Source organism: Drosophila pseudoobscura, chromosome 2 (assembly GCF_009870125.1).
Source record: "Drosophila pseudoobscura strain MV-25-SWS-2005 chromosome 2, UCI_Dpse_MV25, whole genome shotgun sequence".
Lineage (NCBI taxonomy): Eukaryota > Metazoa > Arthropoda > Insecta > Diptera > Drosophilidae > Drosophila > Drosophila pseudoobscura.
Window position 1 is genome coordinate 13319806 of NC_046679.1, and position 10499 is coordinate 13330304.

General features: G+C 42.1%; 2 protein-coding genes across 2 annotated transcripts in view; both read right to left on the reverse strand.

Moving 5' to 3' along the window:
• The window catches only part of Pli (E3 ubiquitin-protein ligase pellino), a 38806-nt gene extending 32521 nt beyond the window's left edge, over window positions 1-6285 (reverse strand). The window contains exons 1-2 of the mRNA XM_001358608.4: window positions 5801-6285; window positions 5082-5216 (exon numbers count right to left, since the gene is read on the reverse strand). Coding sequence (XP_001358645.3) covers window positions 5082-5092 — 11 coding nt within the window. The 5' untranslated portion in view covers window positions 5093-5216; window positions 5801-6285. The remainder of the gene's footprint in view (window positions 1-5081; window positions 5217-5800) is intronic.
• Window positions 6286-8308: 2023 nt separating this feature from the next.
• On the reverse strand, window positions 8309-9036 carry TfIIA-S (general transcription factor IIA subunit 2). The gene is made up of 2 exons (XM_001358609.4): window positions 8862-9036; window positions 8309-8749 (listed from the first exon to the last, which is right to left on the reverse strand). The coding sequence occupies exons 1-2, from the start codon at window positions 8931-8933 to the stop codon at window positions 8504-8506; spliced, it is 318 nt and encodes a 105-aa protein (XP_001358646.2). The 5' UTR covers window positions 8934-9036; the 3' UTR covers window positions 8309-8503.
• Window positions 9037-10499: the final 1463 nt, after the last annotated feature.

The window sequence follows — 10499 nt, forward strand, 5'->3', positions numbered from 1 at the left end:
TGGAAGGCAAGCCAATGACCCAAGGAAAGATACAGAAAGGGACACAGAGAGCGAGATAGCGAGAGAGCAATATCCTCTATCCTTTGTGGCAAGCAGTGTCCTGTCTGTCCCGTCTCTCCCGTCTGCTGCTGGCTGGCTGGCACACTCTCCAGCGCTCCAGCGCTCCAGCGCTCACTTTCCTGCGGGCGCATTGTCTCTGCCACAAGCCTCCATCTCACTCTCTGCCCCAAAAGGAAACTAAGCCAACTTCCCCACACACAAAGGATGTGGCAGCACGACCACTTAAAGGAAGACCAACAACATCTTGCAACAAGGAAGCTTAACCTGGGCTTCGCATCGTCTTTGCTTCTTTTCTCTTCTCTTCTCTGTTTCTCCTTGTTCATTATTTTCGCACAGACCGGAAATGCTCGAAGAAAGAGGAGAACCAAAATGAAAGCAAAGTTCAAAGCGCGCTTAAAGGAGCAGTTTCCGAGCCGCATTTAAAGTGCAGTATATGCACGGGGAATTAAGGTCAAATCATATACAAAAGCCTCCCCCTCCCCCTTCCCCGCCCCCGCCCCGTCACGACAAGCACAAACATGTCTGACAGCAGCTGGGGGGGGGGGGGGGGGGAGGTGTGGGGAGGTCTAAGCCCGCATTCATCTCGCTCAGCCAACTTGTCTGTGGTCGTGGTGTCTGCCTCTGAGAGCTGCTCTGGGCCTGGTATTAATGACAACGACATGCAACATAGTTTGCTCTACGGTGCCACGGTATATGATACCTCTTAATCGAGGGGATGGCGGGGGATATCCCTATCAAAAAAGAAAGGAGAGATGGGACAGGCCAAGCAGACAGCGGCCGATAGCGCCGATGACTGATAACACCGATAAATTATCAATAGCGCCGATAAATGATCGGTAAAACCAATAAATGTTCGATAACGACGATAGATTATCGATTTGATATGATCTATAACACCGATAAATGATCGATACCACAGATAACCGATCGATAACGCCGATATATTTTCTATATTTATCGATAACACCATTAATTGATCGATAACAGCGATAAGTTATAGAAAACATAAAGAGATGATAGAAATGATTGGTTACATGGATACATCTTCGATATCCCTATGGGGATTCATCCTTAAAACGATTCTATGCGAATGTATCCATTCGCTTATGAAAAATTTATACATCAAATCGAATCTACGGCATTCCGAAACCATTGTCGGCTGAGCTTCAAGGAAACTCCTTGAAAATAAACATTTTCCATTTATTCCCATCAATTCTTAGGCTTACTGGAGGGGCTACCTCCTCCCCTGAGGAGGCGTGCGCCGCCGCCGTCGCCGCGGCCTTTGTGTGCGAATTCAATAAAGCCTGAAATGTATATTATCTTTGTTCCGTGACAGTTAATAAAAGTTTAATCGACTGTCTACTGGGTGTCCCAATGGTCGTTCACCCTCTCGACTTCCTCTGTCTGTCTCGCTCTCTGTCTCTCTCTCTCTCTCTGTCTCTGTCTCCGTGTGCGACACTTTTCATGCTGGTTTTTTTTTATGAAACATTGTTTCTTTTTTGTCTTTTTGCAGGATGTAGGCAAGCTTTCATTGCAGCTGCGAATCGGCGACGCGCATATCCTGCCCATGCACATCCTGTCGAGAGGAAAGGGATCTCCCCACAATCACTCACAAAAAAAAAAACCTATCCCAAATTACAAAAGTTAAGTGCATTCATTAAGTAATTTTCATTTTCACTTTCATATTTTTTCACACCACAAAACTCTGAAGCCCTGAAGCCCCGAAAACAGAGGCGCCCAAATGCAAATTTGTGTCGTAAATTGTTGTGACTTTCACTTGGGAGGAGAAGAAGGAGGCTTAAAAAAGAGGCGGTGCTCGGCCACTCCCTATGTGGGTCAGGCAGCAAAAGTTTTTTGGCTCTTAAGAGGGGTTTGGGGGGTTCAAATGCCAATGCACGGGACACGGGCAATGGGCGAAATTTGCTTCGAATCTCTGTCCATTGATAGGCATGAACTTTGAACCCAACTGAGCTTCCCTTCGTCTCTTTTCTCATCAGATCAACGCTCGCAAGCAGTAAATATTACAGTTGAAGCAGTTTTCGGCAAGCAGTGGGTGGGACTGGGTTGGGGGGTGGCCAAAGCAAAGCAAAGCAAAGCAGTTGTTGATGCTTCTCTTTGTTCTCTCTCCCGAAAAAAAAAACACTCATGATTAGTAGTACGAAATGTGTTTTTCCGCCCGTTATATTGTTTATCCAGTCAGTCCAGTCTACCGTACAGGCTGTTGATTTTGCTGACAAATTTTCAGTACTGTCTGTGCTTATCACGGCAACACACACACACACACACACGCCACATGCCATATGCCACACACACAATCCTAATTAAGGTTCACTTTAGCAAAGCAGGTCACGTGTGTTTACTTGTCTGATTAAATTCTTCTGTTGCTGCATCTTTTCACTAATCACAGAGAGAGAGAGAGAGAGATTTTTCATGCATCTTATCTGGAAATATTCGGTCTTATCAGCTGGCAGTGCACTTTGTGTGTGTCCGAAACAAAAAGTGAAATGATAAGGCAAGGGCAGCGGAAAATCTGACAAGACAAAGAGTGAATCCCTGAAACAGGGTCTAAGATGCCAATCTCCGGCGTACAGCGGATATTTTGTTATTTTAGTATTAAATACATAGTTATTCTTATTTGTTTTGTACCTCCTACAAAATGGGGCTAACCCCGCACACACTGAGTCATGTGCATGAATAATAACAGTTAATTATGCTCACACACACACAAGCACACACATGAGATTCAGTCTGTTTCGAGAGTATAAGTGTAGTAGAGTTTTCATAAATAAATTTGCACTTAACAAATGAGCGACATAAGCACAAAATGTCGGCAAACTGCAGAGCAACAGGCGGTAGGCCTGAGAGCAGAGCGAGCGAGATAGTAATAGAGGGTAGAGGGTAGGGGGTAGGGGGAACAAGGAAGTCATAAAACAAAGCCATGCTCAATGAAAGAGCAACAACAGCCATGGGAGTGCGGCAGAAGAGCGGAATTAAAATTTAATTTTAATCGCCAAAAATGAATAAAAAGAACACCAGAACAGTGGGAGACGAAGAGGGAGAATGCAATCATACACACACACACACACACACATACAGAAAGAGGGAGAAGGCCTGCCAGCAGCAACCACTCCAATCCACTCTCTCCTCTCCACGCCCCTCTCTATGCAGGCAGACAAATAAATTTTCAGTCAGAAGGCAACAACTGAAATGTATATACACATCCAAGAATTTAATAAACACAAAACAGAAACAGAGAAAGAGACGCGACGCGACGCAGCAGCAGCAGCAACAATCAGAGGACAAAAGACAGAAGGCATATGCATGAAGGCTGCGGGGATTTATACATAAATCCATGGGAGACGATCGCCAGAACCACAAAAACGCAGCAACAGCAACAACAACAACAACAGAGGAACAGGTCGCGCACCAGGTAGGCAGGCAGGAAGTGTTTGTGTGTGTGTGAGCTGCTTGTCGACTCTCTCTCTGCCTCTCTCTCTCTCTCTGTCGATCTGGCACTGCCTCTCACCTTATAGAAATACACCTTGAATAGGCCTGCGCTGGCTGCCCTCGTGGTCAAAACAAAGCAGGTAAAAAGCAGCGAAAACATTGTAAAAGGAAGAGAAGAGAAAACTCCAAGCAAGAGTTGTTGCATTGATGCTGACCGCAAGCAGCACACAGGGCTCCAGACGAGTGGGGGCGCGACAAGGAAACCAACACAACTGTAAAAAAAATGCAACAAGAAGAACCTGCTTGAGAATCATGGCTGGAGGCCGACGCAGCATGAGAAGGAGGAGGAGGAGGAGAAGCAGAGGGCAACAAGAACACGAAAAGCAACGCGACAAAGTAATGGAAAAAATTGTTAGAGGCAAAGTCTAAAATTAAAACAAGCGCGAGAGCGAGAGAGAGAGAGACAGAGTGCAACGTATGCAGTTATTTATGTAGGCAGAGGCAGCGACGGCAACAGCGACAGCGACAGCAGCACAGACAGAGGGCTATTTTGGAGGCAAGCAGATGAAAATGCATTAAATCGTGTATAAAATCAAATTGCAGGCAACTCCGCGAACCGGACTCTGCTTACAGTTTTTGTTGCAGATGCTATCCGTATCTTTGTTGCCGTTTCTGTGGTCGTGACGTCAATATGCGCATGCGTTGATCTGAATGCCGCTTTTCTGTTTTTGCTGCCATTCCTTCAATGATGTTGTTAAACGGCTATATCCTTCAGGACGAAAGGGGTATACCCATTAAGACGCCAAGTTCGTGACATCAGTACAATAGAAAGCAGTGAAAAAAACCAATAGAAAACCATCTGTTGTTGAAAAGGGTTTAGTGTCCAAAGGAGAGAATAATTTTCCTTGGATCTGGATTTGTATTCTTCTGAATTTCTATTTTATTTGGTGAGGGGGGGGGGGGGGACGTACACGAAAATGTATTCCGTCTGAAAGACAGTTGGTGGTGCGGCGGTGGCGGCGGCGGTGGTGGTGGTGGCTGCACCCAGAGGGGTGTTTTTCCAAACCGGGGGTTGCTTGTTGTTTGCCCACTTTGGAGCTCTCTCAAAGCATGAAGAGAAGGAGAGGAGTGGCGGTAGTGACGAAATGCGCATATAAATAGAATACGGCAATCTTGCATTGCGCCGCAGAAATGTTGAGAAACGTAGAATCAACGATTAAGAGAACGAACCCACACGATTGTCCAAAGAGAAGGAATACAAAAAAAAGAAAGCAATCAAAAATTGCGTTATAATTTGTACGAGTGTTTATCAGGTCGGTCGGTAGGTTCAATAGACCTGAAACACACCACACTCCACACAAAGTGCAACGCAAATCCATATCCCTCCCCTCACACATACATATGTACATATGTGTGTATTAGAGAGGCCATAAACAGTGTCTGGATACCGCTAATTGCCCTGTCAAAATGGGTTAACGAACCACATTGATCGAGATATATGGGGGATGGATCGATATCGATCCATTTGACTGATTAGAAATACATTTCGGATAAGAAAGGTGTTGGAGACTTACCGTTTCACCATTTTGTTGGTTACCCCCGAATTGTTTTCCTGCTGCACGCCAATGTCAACGGATCGGTTATAATCCAGTTTTGAGGTAAAGATTTTAATGCGACGGAAATTAATTTTGACGATCTTTTTGTTAAACCTTTAGGGATTATACATGTATAGATTTTTGTTTGATTATTTGATTTTTAATATAATCTATTTATATCTGAGCGATATTTTACTTCCTAGAAGTAGAAGCAATTAACATTAAAGAGGTGCAGTCAACGTCTGCGCTGGCGTTGGCGTCGACGCTGCAGGAGGTCCAATTGGACTACCGCTAAAAAACAAAAACCAAAACAAGACAGAGAGCAGCAGCATCGGCCATAAAATATATGGCAACAACAGAGATTCGCTTTTAATGAGCGCTACGTATATTCTTTTATTAACGTCTTTTATTTAAATTACACCTTTCATCTGCTGCCTCTGCCTCTGCGCAGCCACAGCAAACAGAACAGAGACGTGACGCCCGACAGCAACGTCGAGCTTTGTTTTCTTATGCTGCTGCTCTCCCGCTCTGCCCACCGCCAACGCAGAGTTTACTCTTTCTCTTCTTTCTGCAAGCCTTTTTGGCTTCTCCACTTTATTTTATTGATCCGCTTTCGCTATAATTATGCACAACAAAATTAACACGCAATTCGCAATGCACTTTAGATATTTCCACTATGAATTTTTGAATTTTTTTACCTCTACTGCAATATGATTTGTGCGGCAACCTATTAATGCACTTGCTGCGGGGGGCAGGGGTACTATTTCTCATTAATTTTTGGCGATTATTTCGCTGCTGCTGCACACATAAATAATGGTTGCCGCCGTTTGGCTCTTCCGCATCTCGCGCGCTCGCGGCCTTTGATTTCGATTGTTTCAACAAATGGCATAAACATTCGCAGAACGCTATTCTAAGACGTTTTTCGTTTTGTTTTTAACAATAATATGCAGGCGTGACGACAAAAAACCGACGACGATTCACTTGTAATAAACTGTTTGACTAGCGGCGTTGATTATTCATTCATATGTCGAATATATATTTTTTTTAATTTATCAACGGATCTCAGAATTCAGGAACAAAATCGGCACTGCTTTTTTGTTGTTTTCATTGTCGCGGCAGAATAATTTGTGAGACCATTTTTTCTGAATGGCTAGGCTTCAGTGTGACCCGCGGACTTATCGATCAGAAATTTACCGAACTACGTCACAAATCTCGAAACATACCGTAAGTATACTGACGAATTATTTGTATCAAGTTGCTCATATTCCTCGGTTTTGATATTCGGTTGAATATTACTACCTAGATAAGGCCCTCAGCTCTGTACTCATTACTTTATCCGATTATTAAATCAATTTCCTTTAAGACTGGTTAAATTTAAGTTTTCATCTCTATTGTATTGCTTATAAAATATGGTTTAAGCTAAAACGGGCAAGCAAAAATGTCCACTGAACAAATAGTTTTACATGGTAACTACACTCTAACTACACATTGGGTACATATTAACTACATGGAAGTGCCAGTGCAACATGCATTTTTTCTGAAATTTTTGAACAAATTGAGACTCTTATGGCAAAAGATCAGGAATTCGTTGATGACTACGAACTAGGATTCAATAGTGACATGGCTCTAAATGGAATTTCTACACGGTTTCTACATTGGACCAGAGGGTGGTTCATACGTCTTAAATTACACTGGAAAATACTAGAATGTAATATGTAAAGTATACAGGCAAGGTGTGTGAGCTAGACATGGAAGAACCATTTTGCAGGTGATATTCTTTGGACTGTAAAAAATTGTAAACATTATGTGAATATGGATTTAACGGAAATAATTTTCCGAATTTCGAGCAAACTAAGAATGTTTTACTGTTGCTACGATTTTTGATTCTACATATCGATGCACAGAAATATTGGTACTTTTGTGCGATAGGTGGAAGTTCAATTCGGCGGTAACATCCGTTTATTTCGAAAATAACAATAATACTATAGCCGACATCGGATTATGATAGCTTTATCAAAATAAAAATCAAAACTATGATTGAAATACTATTTTTCCGGCAGTGTCGTCCACAATTTCTTGTTGCCAAATTGTAGATCTAGTTTGTATCACCGAATTTGGGTTGAACGTTTAAAATTTCAGTTGTGTTTTGGCTTCAATGTGAATATTTTTTTGGAGTTTCATAATCTTGTTTTAAGGTTTATACACCAATGTATCAGAATAGAACGAAGCAAAGAAATTCAAAAATCTTTATGTACCAAAATTTATTATTCATTTTTTTAGCTTGTAAACAAAAAAAAAAGGAGACGGCAGACTTGCGCCGGACGAGAACTGCATGGAGACTATTCACCTCTCATACATGTCTATAGAACTGCAAAATCCAACGAGAACTGTGAGATGTCGACAATACTGAGCATATGGAGACTCGGAAGACGGAAGTGCAATTACAAGTCTATGCAACTGCAACATCCGTTTTGTAAATCTCCATATGCTCGGAATTCTCGGTTCCACGGCAGTAACACGTTGGAGCTAGCAGTTGCATAGACATGTTTGAAATTGGAGGTGATGTTTGATGACATTCCACTCCTAATGTTTGATTAGATCCATCGTGAGTCCGAGCCTCTGAAGATGTCATCGTATCGGACTGCGGCGATTGTTTTAGATGTGTGCCGACAAGAGGTTCCTTAATCGGTCACATAATCTGATTCAGGACTGGAGGATCATCACTTGGAGTCCCTGAAGATTGATGTTTGGCCTTTCGATGCAACGGGGATAATGCCGAATGATATTGTGAAGTTGCATAAGATAACGAGCAACAGGTTGCAGATTGTGAGGAGCACGTGGAGTCTGCTGTCTACTCCGCCTTGGCCTGGGTCCACACCTCAACAAGTATCTTAGAAAATCTCTCATCCGCTGCTGTTGTTGGCTCCGATGGTATGGCTGGGCATTCAGATCGGAGTACAACGCCCAATGATACATCTCTTGGTGATGCAGAAGTCAGCCTCATCTAAAGTGGCAGCTTTGTGTCTCCGGCCCACTTCCCTTATGGTTCGCCCTATTTCAATGTAACTTTTTCTGGTTAAGAATACTCTCATTGCAAACACCAGCCTCCGACTTGATATTCGCCAGGGCGAAGTAGCCGTCACCTACGGCATCTAGCAGGGATGGTTGTCCTCCAGGGGCAAGTAACATTCATAACGACAGAGTCCTTAACAGTTTCACGATATTTATTTTAAAGTTCGACGACCAAGGCCCTCTGTCAATTCTTGGTGTTGCTTTTGTGGGTCGAGGTGGGACTCTTGATAGGTTTGCATGGTCGTCTACTCTTCACCAATGGTGGATGTAAAGGATTCTTAACAAATATAAATCTTACAAATATAAATATTCTCTGGCCAATGACAGTGCTAGAACTCGCTCTTGCCATCGCAGGCCACAATCTTCACCTTGTCCACCTTGACGAATTCGTGCACCTCCCGAAATTCCACATCGTTCAGCATCAGCGTCCAGACATTGTCACAGAAACGGTAGGTGTTCAGCTTGCCCGCCTTGAAGGTGACGCGCGCCTTTACGCGCTGGTTTAGGGCATTGTTGATGCTCTTGTCGAACTGGAGGAGCACCTTGAAGGCCAGTCCTGGCGTGATCTGGCCGTACTGCAAGGGAGAAGGGCACCAAAAGTTATTGTTTAATTATTGCATTCGCAATGCGCAAAAATGCAGACAGTCCAGACTGTGAGCCATCTTGTTTCCGCACCCTGCGACTCACCTGGATCAGCTCGTCTAGACTCTCCTGCAACGTGTTGCCCAGGGTGGTGTTGCGGTACAGCTGGTAGGACATTATTGCGTTGTTTTTACCGAAAAATTGCGTTTTTTAATTAAAATTTTCACGCTCGGTTGCCGCAGTGCCTATCGATAGAATAAAATATCGACCCTTGGAAATATACCTAAATATACCACCTCATTCTAAAAATATACCGCAAATATACTGACGCATTCAAGTTTTATTATATTTTTGATCTTCCGTGGAATATTACTATATATATAGAGCATTTAGCCATGCCCACATAATTTTATACGATTAATGAATAAATTTTCTACAAGATTGGATAGTTTTTAATCCTTGCTTTTATTGAATTTTGTGTAAAAAGAGGTTTAAACGGAAAAGTTCGACAAAAAAAGAGTCACTGTGATGCGTGTAGGCCTTGGAATACCCTATTTTGTTAATTTTATATGATGATGAAACGTGATTTATTAAGACCTTTTCTCAAATTGATATTCCTTAGAAATATTCAAGTACAATATTAGTATCTTGTGTATATTTATGGCGATCCTGATACCTACTGAGCCTTGGAAGACAAACGTATTCACAATTCTATAACAACCATTTGCCCCAGGGTATGTGTGCATGGAATTAGCAACATGTTTTTGTATGGAATGGGACTCATTGTTGCAATAGCGAAACTGCGGCGAATCGGGTATTACCTATATTTCAAGCTTTATCGATTTGCCCACTTAGCTTTATCCCATAGATAAATGCATTTTTTAAAAGATTGTTTCTTTAAATTACCTTAATGTATTTTATTTGACTAAAATACGGTTTTCAAAGAAATGTTGACGCAACATGTTTGTGTATGGAATGGGACTCATGTTGCAAAAGCGAAACTGCGGCATATACAAATTTTGTTCAAGACCAGTGTGACCCGGTCTCATTTAAAAAATATACCGTAAAAATGTTGACGAATTCAAGTTCTATTTTACAAATTCGTATACAATTCTTTATTCCGTTCAATAATGCTGCCTAACTAAAACCATTAGCTCTGCCCACATAATTTTAGGCCATTAATGAATACATTTTCTACCTGATTGATTACTTTTAAATACAGCTTTTTAACGTATTTGAACTAAAACACGGTTTAAACAAAAAATGTCAGCAAAAAACATGCATCGATCTTGATGCATGACAATTGCCGACTGATATGAAACTTACTAACGCGCGTAGAAATTAATTTTAAAATGAACTCAAACAGATCTTTTCTTTTGCAGCTTGTGTAACTGCTAATTGATTCATTTGGTGGTAATTAAATTGATTAGAACTAAGGTTGTGAAGCACATAGCCTTGACTCAGTGAACGATTAACTCTAAATTTATGATTCGTGACTCTCAAAAGTTCCTAATTGATGTTGGGCCTGGGAAAGGGTATTCCCAAAAAGGGATATCAGATGATCAGAGCCCCGCAGCTAACACGCAAATTTCAGTCACACCACTTTTGGGCTTTCATTATTCCCCCAAATATGCAGATCGGATTAGATGCGTTCTCATAATGAAGTTATGATGTGTGGACCGACATAAACAACCTGTCAGTTGGGCCTCTTTTCTGCTCTTTGCCCAAGCTATTAGCCAAAAA

Coding starts and splice junctions, on each gene's coding strand:
- TfIIA-S (XM_001358609.4), bottom strand. CDS start 8,933: ATGTCCTACCAGCTGTACCGCAACACCACCCTGGGCAACACGTTGCAG. Junction 8,750..8,861: donor GTCTAGACGAGCTGATCCAG/GTGAGTCGCAGG, acceptor TCTCCCTTGCAG/TACGGCCAGATCACGCCAGG.